Below are 16,738 nucleotides of genomic sequence, written 5' to 3'. Positions count from 1 at the left end.
AGATCAGCATAATCGCATAGGTGGTGAACACTACATTGTCTTATTGCTAAGGTAATACAATTGTTACATCTCTAAAACCTTTTGATATCAATTAATATACACATCATAGAACAGTTAAACATTAAGCATGAAAAATCAGTTGATTGACTCACTGATCTTCACATGCACTAATGTTTTATTTACATGGAACCTGATGTAGACAGGTGGCACTGTAATAAAATATCATATTTCACCAGTAGCGTATCATGATTGTCAAGTTAGACACTAATCACACCACTTGTAAAATTATTACCTGTGGTTTCATTTTATTAAGATAGATTGTCTTGTAGTCATTTACCCAATTGCTTTGTTGGGGTTTTGTTTAGGTGTTTTCTGGATTTTGTCTGTTTCTTAAGCATACAGCTGTGCCTCTTAGAAATACAATTTTATCCTTCCTTTCTTGTTCTACTTTTTTCCTTTTATTTCCCTCTGTTTCCTTTCCATCTGAACCCCTTAAAAAGTAGCAGGTTGAAACTCACGACAGATGGATGGGGTTCTCCATGATATGCAGATGTCCAGCTCATTACATGCTTGAGCGTAGGCAGCTACTGCTGTGCAGAAACATTCACAATCTCCTCCAGTGTCGCAGGCACAAGCATCATCCACACATGCTTGGTAATATTCATTTGGTTCAACCTGATGGAGAAAACATTCAAGTTTTCATACCCTTGTGCTCTCAGCACTGTCCTAAAATAGCTGAATAAGGTATCTGAAACTCACAGTTCTGTATGTGAAAAAAGCTAAGAAAGGGAAAAGATCACGAGAATTATTTGAAAAAAATCAAGAGGAAAATGTAGAACAAAGTTATTGCTAGTAAGCTGCAATATTAAGAACTGTTTGATGTTGAAGACAGTTGCAAAATACTGGTAATTACTACAAGCTAGCACAGAGTTATACATATCAGGTGGCTGATATTTATGATAGTAGAAAATTATGCCATTAGAAAATAATCATATCTTGAGATCTATCTATTGTTATTCGTTCTATTTCTTTAGTGTATTTGCTCAAGACAAAAGCTGAGAAAATGAAAGTGAAAATATTTCTATGCAGTCTCTCTACGCAGAAAATTGGTCTAACTTCACTCTGTCAAGCATGACAAAATGTATTTTAGAGTATTTTTGAATCCATTTCACATAAAAATGTAGGTAATCATTTTGCCAAGAATTGAAGACTAATTTTTTTGTCATACCTGTGAGTGACACTTTGCAAACACTTCACTGGTAATGATGCTGCATTGCTTCTGTGCCCAGGCTTTCCTGTACGGGTTTGCGGTGCATGGGTCCTGTGTACGATTGGCATTTGGGCAACTAGAAGACACTTTCCAGCTATTGGCAAACTCCAGCACACTTCCTACCACAGACTGACTGCGAGTAGTGAAGTCATTATTTCCATTGCCATCATAGTTTCCACAAAGTCCACAGACATGGCCCTGCATCAGGATAAACAAAATGACAAGGATCAATAAGGTATAATTTCTTAGCAACAGACCTCAGGGTGACTCTTATGTAACCATCTTATTTAAGGTTATTCATACCCATTTAATAATGGCATTGGACATTTTCATAAATTTTTTTTCATGAAGAGATGTCTTGAAGTTGTTATTAGGAAGAAGGAGCAGACTGATGGGTCTTGTTCTCAAGTACTAAGCTATTTAGTTTTAGCTGATCCTAAATACATCTCTTCAGTGAGGGTTTTTCATGAAGAAAGCTACTGATAAAATTGCTGTTATACCATGGCTGAAAAATGTAATTTAAGGATAATACATAGTACACAATTTAAGTCAACACAATAATTATAAAAAATATGTGATTTCTGCTCTTTTGGTTACAGTCTTCTGGTTTACAGCCTAAATTTTCACCCTCTTTCTTTGAGAGACAATATGAATATGTTACAGAATTCATTTTGTTCATGTTTTCACTTTTAAAGTATACCTGAAAGCTGGGACTAAGTTTGATGAATATACTGGTTTTCTTGTCCCACATGAGTATCAGACCAACAGTAGTATCAACCACCAGGTAGATGCCCATGGAACGGATTTGGAATGGTATTTTTCCTCCAGGTGTCCTCTGGATGACATCAGAGTGTCCATCATTGAGCACCAGCTCATAGTTCTAAGACAGAAAAAAATTTTAGAGGCCAATTAAAATAGTTGCCTATTTTGTAGTTTTATATATTGACAGTAACTTCTTGAAATACTATCATCAAAAGGATCCTATTCAACAACCTCACATTAAGAAATTTCTCTGTACATTTCCCTCCTTTGATTTCTAGAGCAGAGAGCAAAAAGTCTAGTGACATTTTCATTCTCTTGGAGGCCACTTCTCCTGTGCAGTCTAATCTTGGACAGCTTGTTCTATCCTTCTGGCACAACTTATAAAAAAAAAAAAACAAAACAGCAAACCAAACAACTTACTCCCAGGAAAACTTTAATAGACTTAGAGCAGGTAGTGCCTGTAGTGCCACATGGAATGTTCTCAGTGATGACTCTGAAGGTTCCCTGATTCATAGCCTGTTGACCACAGTAGTTCTGAAACAGGAGAATGATATTCACTGTTAACTATGTTACATGTTCATAAGTAAAGGTGCTTAGAGCAAAAATCTAGGCAGGACTCTGTTACCTGGACCAGAACATATTCACAGTCCCCTTCAAAATCAAAGCGTTTGCCATCAAAGGTGGTATAATGCCCATCTCCATAAACAGAACATGTTTCCAGGCAGGGTTCCTCAGAGCATTGCCATTTTCTGTTTCTACATGTGCTACACAAGACAAAAAGCACTTCAAATGTAAAAACTAGACAAACACACCATACATTTCTATATTTTAAAATGTGTTAAGATTCTAATGAAAAAATAAGGTTTGCTTATTCTCAAAAATGCAGCATAGCTCAAGAACTATTGGAATTTATCCAAAGACTGTTACTTAATGTAATGAATCATCTGCATTAGAAAACACCAATTCTTTCAGGTTTCCAGATCCTGTTGGATCTATTGAAATGGAAGGACTTCCTTGGAAGAAAAAAGATCTTTTTACTTGAATGACTGTGACATCAAAACCATGTTTTTTTTCTGACTACTTGCAATTTCTGGGCTGTACCATTGAGAAAAATATTCAGAGCTTGCTTTTTAAGTACTAAGTGATTTTTTTTATGCAGGATTCCTTCCTAGAAATCTTGATACTGCTAGAGTGAAATTATATTATTTTCACAGAGCTTAAACTGTTCTATTTCCAAAATATTATTTTACAGTATGTTCTTACCAGTTGTTACAGCCAACTCTGATTGACTCTCCTGGACTGTAGGAATTCCCATTGTGAATACATGGACAGTCTTCTGGAGCTATACAGCTACCTTTGCCATCCAACACTTGATCATCAGGACACACACAGCCAGAGACACAGTGAGTTTTGTACTGTAAGGACGATAAAGAAAATGTGTCTTGAAACATTTCCCTGCTGGAAGAGTCCAGCTTTAATCAAGAGATCTTGATTAATATGCTTTCAACTAGGTATAAAGGGTCTGTACTTACACATTCCATATCTAGAGTCTGACAGCTCTTCTGGCATCCTGCTCCCACCACATTTGCAGTGACGTTTCCACAGTCGACATAAACCATGGGAGGCACACAGACTGAAAGACAGAAAAGCCATGAGAAATGTGACACCAACTATACATTTACATCTTTGTGTTTCCAAGAACAAAATGGAAACACTCCTTTGTGAATTATATGTACTTTAATGTGATGCATGTAGCAAGAAAGAGAAACCAAATATTGTTTTGATCTCATACTCCCCTGTTTTTTGTGATTCTGCTTGGACTACTCAATAAAATTAATTTTTAGCTAGCTTCATGAAACACTTCCTTTCAGAAAAACAGAACAAAGCAGGAAAACATTTGGAACTTTTTTTTTTTTTGGTTGGTTGCTTTGGGTTTTTTTGCTTTTACATTTTAATTAAAATGTGAATAGTTTCCTCCTCACACTGAGTGAGGTGACCACGTATCCTTTTATCCTGGGTAACCCAGGGGGTTCTAACTTGTTTCAGCCACCTGAAAGGTAAGACCAGTGTTTCTTTATATTTTGAGAATGTCCTCTACATTACAGAAGTCCTCAATTCATTTTCTTGGCTGATTTCAGACTTGTACAGGTTTGCATCATTATGACAAGAGAAGTACTAAGTGATAAGAGTGAAGATGGAAAGGGAGAATTAAAGAAAATCTTGAGTGATATGTTACCTGGTTCAGGCTTCTCTCCAATGCAGCTCAGCTTTCCATAGGTGCAAGTGCTATAAAAACAAGGGAATGGACATTTTTTTAACTTGTTAAGTTACAGCCTATTTGCCAATGAACTTGAAATAATGAAAAACTAATGTGTGATAAATAAAATATGTCCTTTATCAAATAGTTTGCACATTTCAAAAATATTAATATTTTATATTAGAGTAGAACAAAATACAAGTAGATTCTATATAAATAAATGTTTGGTCTGTCTATATGCCTAGTTTTAAACTGTCCTTCAGAATACATCAGATTCCCATCATAATAGCAATAACCTGTAACAGAATTATCAGACATCTTTCACCATGGAACAAGCCTTTTACAGTTATGGATAAGAAAAGTATGTGTGGAGGGCAAGGAACAAAGGAAGGCAGAGAGAAAGAGACAGGATGGGAGTTTGGCTGTTAGCAAAGGCTGACCCACCACAGGACTGTTTGTTGAATTCCTGTAGTTGTTTATGTACAATCTTCCAAATACAGACAGCCCTAACAATTTTTTAAGAAGTTGTGATTTATTTTTTTAATTGAAAGTTTTAGGTATAGAAATTAATTTGATTTCATAGAATTTATATGGTTTCATGATTGCCTATACCAAATATTTTATTCTTTTTTTTTACAAATCTCTTACCAGACAACACCATTATCATGAACAACTTCTCCAGAAGACAGAGGTGTTCCTTTGTAATAACAAGGACAGCTAGAAGCAGGCACACATTTGCCACTGTCATCCATGTAGGTTCCATTTATGCAGGTGCAGCCATCAACTGGGACAAACTTGATGCTGCATGTGACATCAGGCTCACTCAGAGAGCGGCAGGTGGGTTGGCAGGAATTGACATTGTAGGTGTACTTCAAGGACTTCGGACACAAGGTGGTGTATTTTGCTTGAGAGTAAGAAGGTGAGTTACATTTGTTGGTCGTTCAAGAATCAATATAGTTACAAAGTATTTGAGATAAAGTATGCATGATAAACGTGGCATTGTATGTACACATGCTTTACTGATATCCCCAGTGGTGTAATTTTTTGTAATACTAGAGCAAAATTTTCCCTTCTAAACGTGTCAAATATTTTGCCCAAATTAAAAAAAAAGTTCAATTATATTAAGACACTGTGTTTCTTCCCTTATGTTATTTTTATACTTTTTGTCAAAATAAGTTGCACTCTATTTTATTCTTATTGCAAAGGTGTAGCTCTTCAGGTTTTTTAGAAGTGGTTCTCAGAAAGTAATCTAACAAAAGCTCTTTCTAATATTTCTTCCTGTTTCTTTTATAGCATTCCTTTCCTCCTCAGCTTCTTAAAAGTCAATGCCACACTTAAACCCCAGTTTAACACAATTTACTGTGGAATCCCTAAGAGCTGCTGCGTGGGGTGTTCTGGGTGATCATTTTCAAAAGGCAAAGGGATGCAAAACTTACTGCAGGCTTTGCTCCTCCATCCAGTGAGAAGAACTCCTTTAGCAGCACAGGCTCTGACATAGCTGGAAAGGGCAGCACACATGCAGTCCTCACTCTTCTCACAGTTACAGGTGTCAAACATACAGGTCTAGGAACAGAGGATGACATGTGATCATTAGAATGTCATGTCAAAGTCATGGCAGTCTGCAGTTTCAGAGTGTTATGTTCATTATAAGTTAAAGTGAGTGTAATCCACATGTGTAAGTAAATATATGTCTGATTTTCATTGAGCTCTTTCAAAAGAGGTTATTTATGTGGGAAAAAAAAAGAGTAATTAGAGGTCCACTATTTTGATTTTTTTTTCTTCAGTTTTCCAACTACTTCAATTTTTTTGCCACTTTGCCATATATATTTAGAATAAATGGAGATTATTTGATGCCACCCAGCTTTAGGAGGTTATGCTTAAGAGCCTGAGCTCTCTGCAGCAGAGGAACAAAGAATATAAGAAGTTATTTGATGTGTTTGTATAGTGGGCAGGGATAATACAATATTGTTAATTCCAGATGATGTTTCTTGAACATCATCTTACAAATTTGCAATAACAGGAAAGTTTTCTAAAGTACCAAGGAACTCTGTTACAGGGTTTCACCACCTTGAATTCCTAGAACATTTTTGTTCACATTTTGTCTAATTTTCATTGCTGTTTGTATTCACATTGTTTGCCTTGTCCTTGCATAGTTGCAAAGCAGTTCAGAGGAATTAAAGTGCCAGTTAAGATTCTGGCTAAAGCTTTGATTATAGCTCTCAGAAGGGACAAGTTTTATCCTTTGACAGGGAACCCAAACTCCTAACTTAGTCTTTAAGTTTGCACCTGAAAATAGGTGCAGGAGGAATACATCTTAAGTTTATCCTCCAGGGAATGGAAAGAAAGATAGCTTCACAAAGGAGCAGATTTCATGATGTGTAGATAAGAATGAACCCTTGGCTTTTAAAGAACTATCATAAATGCATCGCCTCACAAATGGCAAGTTGTTCTCTCAGGTGTTAGTATCAGAAATGAGTAGTTTTCTCCATATAGAGATAGAGTTAGAGCCAAATACCTTCTGGTAAACTTCTGGATTCACTGTTGAGTGACATTCAGCAAAAGGTCCAGTGGTATCAGAGAGCAGTCCACACCAGTGCTGAGCATACTGGTCTGTGAATTGAAAACATAAGGATTTCTATGGCAGTTGATCTGCAAAACTTTTGTTTCAGTGTAACTATACCTCCTCCAGGGAAATTGCAGAAGCTTAATGCTGCAATATAATTAAGTTCTGCATTTGCTGAGGCACACGGTCTTTCACTTCTAGGCAGAAATATGAACTCTTCATAAACAGTGTTCTCTAATTCATGATAATTGTCATGGAATAAACTAAAGATACCCTCAGCTGAATTTTTAAAAGGGAGGTTCACTCTAAATTAAAACTATGCTAGTTCATCTCAGAAGACAGAAGAGTAGCTTGTGAATACTCAAGAACTATATATTTTTTTGGCTGAAATGAAGCTTGAATGCTTTCAATCTCTGAACTGCAAGTCTGGTTTTTAGTTTAACAGGAGAAGGGTCACGAGCTTTAGAGGGGCTAGGCACAGCTTTTTTCCCCTATGTGACAATAAGTCTTTTCCAGGGATGAATCCCTAATACGCTACATGGTTCCAGTTTCCCTTAAGTAAGTTGACTTGCTCTCTTGATTCAAAGGAATATATCTGAAGATCCAAAATATTTTGCTAGTTATTATTTATCAATTGAAGACTTCTAGTGTCAACTGAAGAAAACTGTGTGTGAGTGCAAGTAGTTCTGTTATTTTGGCTAAATCCTTGACGGTTGATCAGCTTATTCTTTCTTTGCATCTTAAAGGAGAACAGAAGAGGTTGCTGAGCTTACCATTTTGTATGCTGACAGTACAGGGGTCCTCAAAGGTATTTTTGGCATCAGGACAATCAGCTCGAGTTTTCCAAGTATTGCCAAAGGCAGCTGAAGTGCCCTCTATCACACCACTGGTGGTTTTGAAATCATCTGTCTGTACATCATTGAAGTTTCCACAGAGACCTAGAAGGAAGCAGATGGTCTGTGCAAGTCTCCTACAGGACCAAGGCACTGGTGAAGGCAGTTGTTAGGACAGGGTCACTCACCACAGGTCTGCCCTTTATGTGACGGGTCTAAATCTATAAAAACTTGCATTGAAGGCACAAGTTGAACCTGTAGCTGAAGACCAAAATTTGTTTGCAGTATTATGAAGAAAGATGAAGGCCTGAAGATGGTGACGTTTGCTAGGGATATAAGAACAAAATAGTTATAATTTCATTCAAGATGAGCAGTTGAATTAATTGTTCATTAGAGGAACAATATAGTAGAGGAATTCTACAACTGTGTTTGATATGATCCTAATTTCTGAAGAACTGGGCGGGGGCGGGGAAATGATCCTCACAGGAAATCCGGCACCAAAACAGCCCAACCTAAACACCTAAGCAACAAATGTATACAAACCTTCCACTTTCTGTCAGGTGTTTTTAAATGAGTGAAGAACACACATTTCAGTTGTTATTTAAAAGGTTGCTTTTGTTAGATGAAAATGCTATAGCATTATTTAATTGAAGACTCCAGCCTGGACCTACTCTGTCCTTTCATGGTTTGCTTTGTGTTCAGGTGCAGTAATGTTTGAGAAGAACTGGTATGTGAGAAACTTCAGTGATGAATGTGCTTTGTGAACAAGGATGGAGGGAACACAGGGAAATAAAGGACTTGAGAAACTGGAGTCCAGTTGTACGTCAGAATTTTTCTTTCCTCTCATGGCAATGTTTGGATCTGAAAGTGTGCAGTAACATTATTTGCTTGAACTAATTAGATAGTGCTAAATTTAAACCATGATTTTGCTAAAATTATTAGTGTTGAATAGGCAAATCCTATTACATAAAAATGTGAGACAGGACTCTATGGCAGTGCTCTGGGTTTGCTGCAGTGTAACCAGAGGTAGAACTTGGCTTTAGTTTAATTCATGTAATAACATTTAAAAGCAAAAATGAGAAATAAAAGTTTTTCCAAGGAACTTACCTGCTGAGAATGGTAGCTGTGTGTAGATCATGTTCACAAATACACTCCCGGAAGGCTGGATCACAATGTTCTGCCCACAAGAAAAGATAATTATTATCAAGCAGATAAGTTAAATACTTTCCAAATGTTTCCTATCCAATACTATTCAAGATAAAGGTGGAGGGGTGGGGTGGAGGGGTGGGGATTGAGGGAGACTATAATGATGTTCTGATTCCTGGGGGGGATTAAGGGAGACTATAATGATGTTCTGATTCCTGTACTATTTCTTTAATCTTTATTGCTGTGTTCCACTGTCTGAGAAAGCAAAAACCAGAAATTATCTAAATAACAGAGAGAGACTAAGATCTTCTCTTCCTATGTGCTTACTTTTTTCTTAATTTTTCTTTTAATAATGTTTGAATGAGATAACACAAAAAGGCAGTGCAGATTTCTTGTCTGTGCTGTTACATGTCCTTTGCCCTGTCAGTTAATCTTGGCTAACATCCCTGCAGAATGCCAGGTGTGTGCATTTACTGCTCACCGTTTGTCCTCCGTTTAGGCTGACGGCTACACCCTTGAGGCATGTCTCAGTGTCTGTCAGGCCACACTTGTGGATATCCCCCAACACCGTGAACTCATTGCTGTCACAGAGCTTGAAGGAGAAAACAAGAGATATTGTTAAAAGGACTTGCTATACTGGAATATTCTTATCTCAAAAAGATTCACAAGCAAATGGAATTCTTAGCAAAGTTAGTCCTTTAATACATTGTTTATTTAATTTCTTCTTGCTCGTATGGTCTAACATATGCCTAGAGCCACCAAGTAAGTTGGCATTTGTGCAGTCTTGCCCACTGGAAGCTGTGCATTGCTTCTGGCATTCAGGGGTGAGTTAGACATTAATCTGAACATTAAAACTTCCTCATGCATTAGTAAGACTAGCTCCTAATGTGCGGGCAATACCTATTTAATATGCTTGAGCAGAAGGAGATATGCCTTTCTTGCCCACTGGTTATAAAGTTTACCAGGGAGAGGAAAGATTGTTTCTTCTGCACTGAATAGATTATTCATGGCCCTGGTGATTTGGGCATTCTTTTAACAGGTAGCAAATATGGATTTAAATATCCTCCCATGGGAAAAAAATGAAACTAAAATTATTATTCTGGAAGTTACTGCATAAAAGGTTCAGATTTTGACTCAGTTCTGATTTTCACCGGACTGTGTTCTGTAAGCCATCTTCTAAGTGTGCCTAATGGCCAAAACGCAACAGGGAAAGACTCAGAGAAGGCTGTTATTCTTAACATGTCTTACCACATTTTTTGGCATATTGAAGATTAAATTGAAGAGAGCTGAGATACAGAATTATAGTCATCTAGAAATTCAGTATTAAATTCTGGGAATTTCTGAATTTTTGTATGCAATTTTAGGGGTTTTCCTCTGCCTCCAGAGAGCCTGAGAACCTAATTTTATATGCTGGTGCCAAAAGAAGGAGTTCAATGTGTAAGTCTGACCTATGCTGCAATCAAGGCAGTGCTTGTGAATCTTATCCTTTCCTTGATTTAGGTTAATCTATTTCTAAAGCATCTCATTCTAGCTCATTTCTAAGGCTTCATTATTCTTTCTCTTGTTCAGATTGATTATGTCAAGAACAGATTTTATTTAATATGAAGTCCTTATGAAAATAATTTAGCTTAGTCATCCAGTAAAAATAAACAAAGAATAAATCTAGGGTTATAAAATCTAACAAAAATTCAGTGCAAATTCTAAACAACTATCAAAGAACACAAAAATACTATAATATTATTTAGTATAACCCTAACAGAAAAGCCCCTGAAATCCATATAGGGATGTTAACCCTCTAACCATGTTAACCCTCAATCCAGGTTAACCCTCTGAGATTCAGAAATTGATATGATTGCCAGTAGTTTTCATCAAACAACATCATATATAACAAAAACTTTTTTCTCTAGCAAGAATTATGACTCCTTTTTTACCTTGGTTAGGACATAGCTACAGTCTCCAAAGAAGGAATAGTATTTCTCATCAAATGTTGAAATGTGGGAACCTCCTTCAACACTGCAAGTCCCAGGGCATGACTGAGAGACGCAAGACCATTCACCTCCAACACAGGTACTGAAATGAAGGAGGCATTCAGTAACATTGGGTAATGCAAGTGTAAATGAAATAAAGAGACAATAAGGGTAGATGATACCTTAATTTTCCTCCTGAAACACTGATCATACTGCTAAAGAAACCAGTACTGCTTTGAAACTGAGACAGATATGGGGCAGGCACATTTATATTAAAGTAATCATTTTATATATATATATAGTTGTTTATTTCCAGTCTTTGGACAGAATTCATGTCCAAATCCATGTCAAATATATTAAGCATTTCTTGGAAAATAAATAAATAGGTACAGTTGCATGCACTTACACAGTAATACTTCAGTAATTACAGGGATATTAAAATATATATTATGTACAGTAAATTCACGAATACAAGCCGCACTGACTATAAGCCGCATCTCTGGGTGTTGGCAAATATTTTGGTTTTTGTCCATAGATAAGCCGCACACGAATATAAGCCGCTCTGTCGTTCGCAGCGAGGACCCGCGTGCAATTAGTAACAGAACCGCGGGAGGGCGGGGTTTACTGGCTGAGCTAAGGCTGTGCAGGCTCGGCCCGCTAGGGGCCGCTGACGGGGCCAGGTGGCCCAGCACGGTGCTGCAGCTCGGGGCCGGCCGCCGCTGCCCCTGGGCTCGGTCACCCCAGGTCGGCGCTGCCCCGCGGTGGCAGGCAGGGACGGAGCTTCCCCCGCTCCTACGGCAGCGGCGGCGGGCGGGGACGGAGCTTTCCCGCGCCCGTGGCGCCGGCGGCGGGCAGGGACGGAGTTTCCCCGCTCCTGCCGGGGCGGCGGCGGGCGGGGACAAAGCACCCCGTCGGCTCCCCGAGCCGCGGCAATGGCTGCGCGGGGCTCCCGTCGGCTCCCCGGGCCGCAGCAATGGCTTGCGCGGGGCTCCTGTCGGCTCCCCGAGCCGCAGCAATGGCGGCGGGCGCTTCCCCCCCCCCTCCCTGGGCCGCAGCAATGGCGGCGCCGGCTTCCCCCCCCCCTCCCCGGGCCGCAGCAATGGCGGCGCCGGCTTCCCCCCCCCTCCCCGGGCCGCAGCAATGGTGGTGCGGGCTTCCCCCCTCCTCCCTGGGCCCCGGTAGGGGCGGCCCGGGTCCCCCCTCTCCTCCCCGGGCTGCGGCAATGGCGGCGCCGGGCCCCCCCCCGTCTCTCCCCTGGGCTGTGGCAGAGGAGGAAAGAGAGCTCTCCCGCCTCTCTCCCCGCCCCCCGTGCTGCCTACAGGGAGCCAGGCTCCACCCGCGGTGCAACAAAGTAGCGATTTGTAACAATCGCAAAATGCCGACTTTGCAGCTGCTCGGCTCAGCACTCTGGCAGGCACTTCTGAGGTTGTATTAGCCGCTCCTGATTATTAGTCGCATTTCCGGTTTAGGAGCAAAATCTTAGTCAAATTGGTGCGGCTTGTATTCGTGAAATTACTGTATTTTTCAAACATGCCTCTCAAATGTTATCCTCCACTCAACATGCCCCAAAATGTCATGCCCTCTATAGTATTTACATGAGCATCTTAGCATTACACTGTGGTGCTGCAAAGGTGTAACATTAATACCCATTTTTAAACACGTCTGGTATTTGACTTTGATTATCTTCCTTCATTGGTATTTCTTGAAATTGAAGCCTGTAATTGAAGCACCTCTAATTTTTCTTCCAAATGTGAAGGGAAAACAGACATGAAAGTAACCTCTAAAGCAATGCAATTATGGAACTTCAATTGGTAAGTACTTGCTCATTTGTTTTTTAAGGGGAAATCAGTAAATATTCGGCTAATCCATGAAAAAACCTCAACCCAAAACCCAAAAAAACAAACAAAAAAAAAACCCCAAAAGTGAGAAAATATGTTACCATGATCTGCATTTAGATGAGAAGGAGGCACCAGGAGCATAAGTTTCACCTTCATAGGTACAGTGGCATTCTCTGCGGGGAATGCAGCCAGCACCATTAACGTCATCAAACACCATTCCTGGGAAAAGAAAGGGTCTGTTTCTTATTCTGCGTGCTGCAGAACCTGCCTTTGAATACACAGCTAGCAGAGGCCTGTGTCCCATTTCTTCTGAATTTTAAAATAATAGCATGCAAGCTATATAGAGATTGAAGGGCTATATTCCATTGAAGTCTATCTAAAAATCTTAGCATGATCAAAAGGGACTTCTAGGAAAATATCTTCCTGTTATGTACTTCATTAGAATGGAATTAGGATTACAACTACTATGTAAAGAGCTGGAATAGAAGAACTATTTGTAAGACTGCCCAGGGACATATCTGTACAGTAAATATTTCTATGCCTAGAGACAGAGGATTGCCTTAGAGAAGTCAATGCTATTACACAAACAAGTAAGGTGAATTCTGTGAGACATCATGGGGGTGGGCAGAACAGCTGCAAGGGATGAAGCTGCTGTGATACACAGTCACAACAATTTAGTCACAAAAATTTAGACTCAGAAGTATGGACAAAGAACACATCTATCTTGTACTGATAGGTTGTTCTTGTGTGCAATTCTCTGAAACACCAGACCTAACACACTGCTTAGTGCTCTGTCAGCTCCTTGTTTAGACACACAACACTTGACAAGGAGGATTTGGTCATTTGTGGAATCAGATGCAGCTTTGCTAACAGCAGGAGTTATGATTGCATGCACAATCTGCTTAAACACTTTATACTTTCTCTGAACTGAATTGGAATGCTAAGAATAGAAGACTCAGTTTTTAGGAGCAAATTATCTTATTCTCCATTCATTATATATATAGATATATAAAATAGGTATGTAGAAAGCACATTTGTTGTTTAAAAGAGCATATTTAACGATTTGAATAGAAATAGTGCATCCAGAGGAAAAATGTAAATATTACTTCAATGATAATAACACTGATGATGTAATGGGAATGAGCCAGAGTATGAAAGTTGTTAAATGTTTACAGGTGGGTATTCTAGGGGATTTTGGCTATGAGAAGAGGGCAGGAAATGAGCTTGCCTGGAGGACAGACGCAGCCATCTGTACAGTGATCTTCACAAAGTGCAGATCGTTCTGGGTTGCTGCACGTGTCAGAGCAGGGAGAGCCACACTCCTGGTATTGCATGTTGAACGGACATGATTTGGCTAAAAGTAGAAAAAGTATTATAAAGCTGACTTTTCATTTAAAAGTTTGAGAAAACAGTATTTGCAACTTAGGTTGTTTTGTGTCAAGATATGACAGGGTATTGTGATCCAAGCGGATGATGAAACATCTTAGATTTTCTGATTTATAACAGAAAATATATAACCCCCTAAACTTCCATATTCCCAAAGTCTTGCATATGACCTGGATAAAACTGATTTCATGATAATTGCATGCAGTTTGAAATTATTGTATTCTTCAGGAATAAACCACACATATTTGAAGTTTGCTAGATGTGTGTAGTAATCCCAGGAGGGCTCTTCCCAAGATACTCACGGCACAGGTCTGAGGTTCTCCAGTTCAGGGGCTGTCCACCTGCATGAGCACACTGCCGGGAGTACTCAGCAAAGGTGTTGCACATGCAGAAGTCAGCCATAGAGCTGTCACAGTGGCACAGGTCTTGTATGCAAGTTTCAATGTAGTCCTGGACATTCACAAGCATATTGCAACTTGTAAAGGCTTTGCTGGTTAATACTGTCTCACAGATAGAAGCCTAGGAAGGAAAAGAGAGAAGGTAAGAAAATTGTTAAGAAAATATAAAACTAATTTTTTAAGGCATGGAGAAGAACAAACCAAAGAATGATCTGTCCAGAACCCATCCAACAATAGTCATAAGCTGATATTTAGGGAAAAATAGAACAATAAGGCAAAACCACACAGAACTCCTTTGACTAACTCTAGTAGCTTCCATATCCTTAGTTACCATCTCCTCAGGTCACTTCCCAAGCATTATGCAATTACCTTCTAGTAAGACATTCTCAGTAATTTTCTCTTTCAGGAAAAATATGCAATCTTCTTGTAGAAGGGGAATGCAAATTTTAGGCATTCACTTTAGCAAAGTATACAACATGAAATTTAGAATATTTTTCTTTTGAAACCTACAGCTGAGTCATATTCATGCTCTATTTTTTTCCCCTTCTAAAAAGTTTTCTCCAAAGATAGAGAATGTATTCACATTGAGAAAATAAGTTTTGAGAGAGAGGTTCTTACAAATTCTCTTGAGCAGTTCATCAGAGAAGTAGGAGGAATAGGATCATCACACTGCTCTGTGGGTCCATCCATCTTCTGCCTATTACCAAACTGTATGGGAGTCAGTTTTGTCTCTGAAAAAAACAGTTCAAAGAATAAGGCTTACTGAATTTTGCATGGAGGTTTGGTTTCTTTTGTGACACTACCTGCTACAATGTGAACAGTGATTATCAAATAGTGTCACTATAATATGAAAGGGAAAAGATGAACAGGATATATAAAGAACTGGATCCTAACTATTGAAAACAAGCAGAAATTTTTATGTGGCAGGTCTTAAAATACCTAACAGTGATGGAAGCAGTCTAATACATCTCAAAGTCCTGACTTCACACAACTGACATCACATGAAGTAATTCCAGTTTTCCAGTTAATACAACCCACAACCGATATTAAAGTATATTGTAAGAAGAAGAAAAAAAAAAAGGCACCAGTACTTAATAATGCTCCTTATTACTTACTCCCTGAAATAAATTCATTGCTGAGTGGAATTCCATTGAAGTCCCCACAAAGTCCACAAGTTTGATTGGCATATTTCTTATCTAGTTCCACCTTAAAAACAAAAAAAAGGAGGAAGGAGGTTTATAGAAAGGGCAGTCTTGATGGTTAGGAGCACAGCCTATACCAGTATTGGTCATAGTCAAAATGTGAGATATGGCTGTTGTGGAGACTGTGCTGTGTGATAGCAAGGTAGGCACCATTGGAATGATCAGTGATGACCAAGAAAAGCTTGCTCTTATCCTAGTCCTGGGTTTTGAACATCAATATTTTGCCAGGTCTGGAATCTAAGGAGTACTTCAATGGTGAGGCAGGAACATAATAATTCAGCATCTATTGATTCTGAGCTGAGCTTGGTAGGGAAAAAAGGGAAATTGAGAGAAGCCTGGAAGACAGAACAATACACTAAAAATGGACACAAATCCAAAAGTAACTAATACCTGCCTGGCTGTAATACTGCAAAGGTGTAAACAAACTATTTTCAAAATACAGACATTCCGCTGTGTTTTGGATATGTTCTTACCAAGAGGGCATCTTGTCCATTCCAAAGAAAGGTCAGTCCCAACTTGGCAGAAACTTTCAAATAGTTGTTACTTCTCTCTATCAAGACTCCCATATGGCTGTAGGGCATCTGGACCCTGGGGAAAGATCATCATAAGTCAGCAGGGGTAGGGACAGACTATCCATTGAATGTCCACAATGATATCCTTTCTCATTCTGTATCTGTGAAGGAATTAGACCAACAACTACTGCAGACAACACAGGTTTGCAATATGTTGTCCATTTCCTATGCAATTGCCTCTCATCATGCAAATGGATTGGCTTTGCTCTCCGTGTTATTCCTTTTGGCTTTCTCTATTAAGAGTGTTTTTCTGGGTAAAATGTGAGCATATATCTGTGGTTGTATTATTCCAAAAAGTGCTAGGAGGTTCTATTTTGCAGTGTGCTTCAGGATATTGCTATTTACTCCTTGAAGCATTTGATAATAAAGGGATAGACTCCAGGCTTTCTGTGACATGAGTGCCATTCAGGAAGCTGTAACCGAGATAACCTTTAAACTAGTTCACTGTTCATAGCTGCCGTAACAGACAGCTCACTGTGGGATAGCTGCTCAAATATTTACCTGGCCTTTGGGGTAGGTTTCACACCCTATGCCAAAATCAGTG

General features: G+C 39.1%; 1 protein-coding gene across 1 annotated transcript in view; it reads right to left on the bottom strand.

Moving 5' to 3' along the window:
• LOC116997702 (mucin-5AC-like) overlaps positions 1 to 16,738 on the bottom strand; it is a 112,002-nt gene that overhangs the window by 30,899 nt on the left and 64,365 nt on the right. Inside the window, 22 exon segments of the mRNA XM_033062780.1 lie at positions 519 to 675; positions 1,229 to 1,468; positions 1,971 to 2,150; positions 2,453 to 2,566; positions 2,658 to 2,796; positions 3,296 to 3,447; positions 3,565 to 3,665; positions 4,269 to 4,318; positions 4,938 to 5,193; positions 5,726 to 5,852; positions 6,805 to 6,899; positions 7,626 to 7,790; positions 7,874 to 8,011; positions 8,793 to 8,862; positions 9,313 to 9,423; positions 10,763 to 10,901; positions 12,738 to 12,855; positions 13,865 to 13,990; positions 14,325 to 14,541; positions 15,039 to 15,151; positions 15,536 to 15,626; positions 16,096 to 16,210. Of these exon segments, the coding sequence (XP_032918671.1) occupies positions 519 to 675; positions 1,229 to 1,468; positions 1,971 to 2,150; positions 2,453 to 2,566; positions 2,658 to 2,796; positions 3,296 to 3,447; positions 3,565 to 3,665; positions 4,269 to 4,318; positions 4,938 to 5,193; positions 5,726 to 5,852; positions 6,805 to 6,899; positions 7,626 to 7,790; positions 7,874 to 8,011; positions 8,793 to 8,862; positions 9,313 to 9,423; positions 10,763 to 10,901; positions 12,738 to 12,855; positions 13,865 to 13,990; positions 14,325 to 14,541; positions 15,039 to 15,151; positions 15,536 to 15,626; positions 16,096 to 16,210 (3,014 nt within the window).

This window comes from Catharus ustulatus, chromosome 6 (assembly GCF_009819885.2).
Source record: "Catharus ustulatus isolate bCatUst1 chromosome 6, bCatUst1.pri.v2, whole genome shotgun sequence".
NCBI classification, from domain to species: Eukaryota; Metazoa; Chordata; class Aves; order Passeriformes; family Turdidae; genus Catharus; species Catharus ustulatus.
The sequence above is the reverse complement of the archived record's forward strand: the minus strand, read 5'-3'. Positions and strand labels throughout refer to the sequence as shown.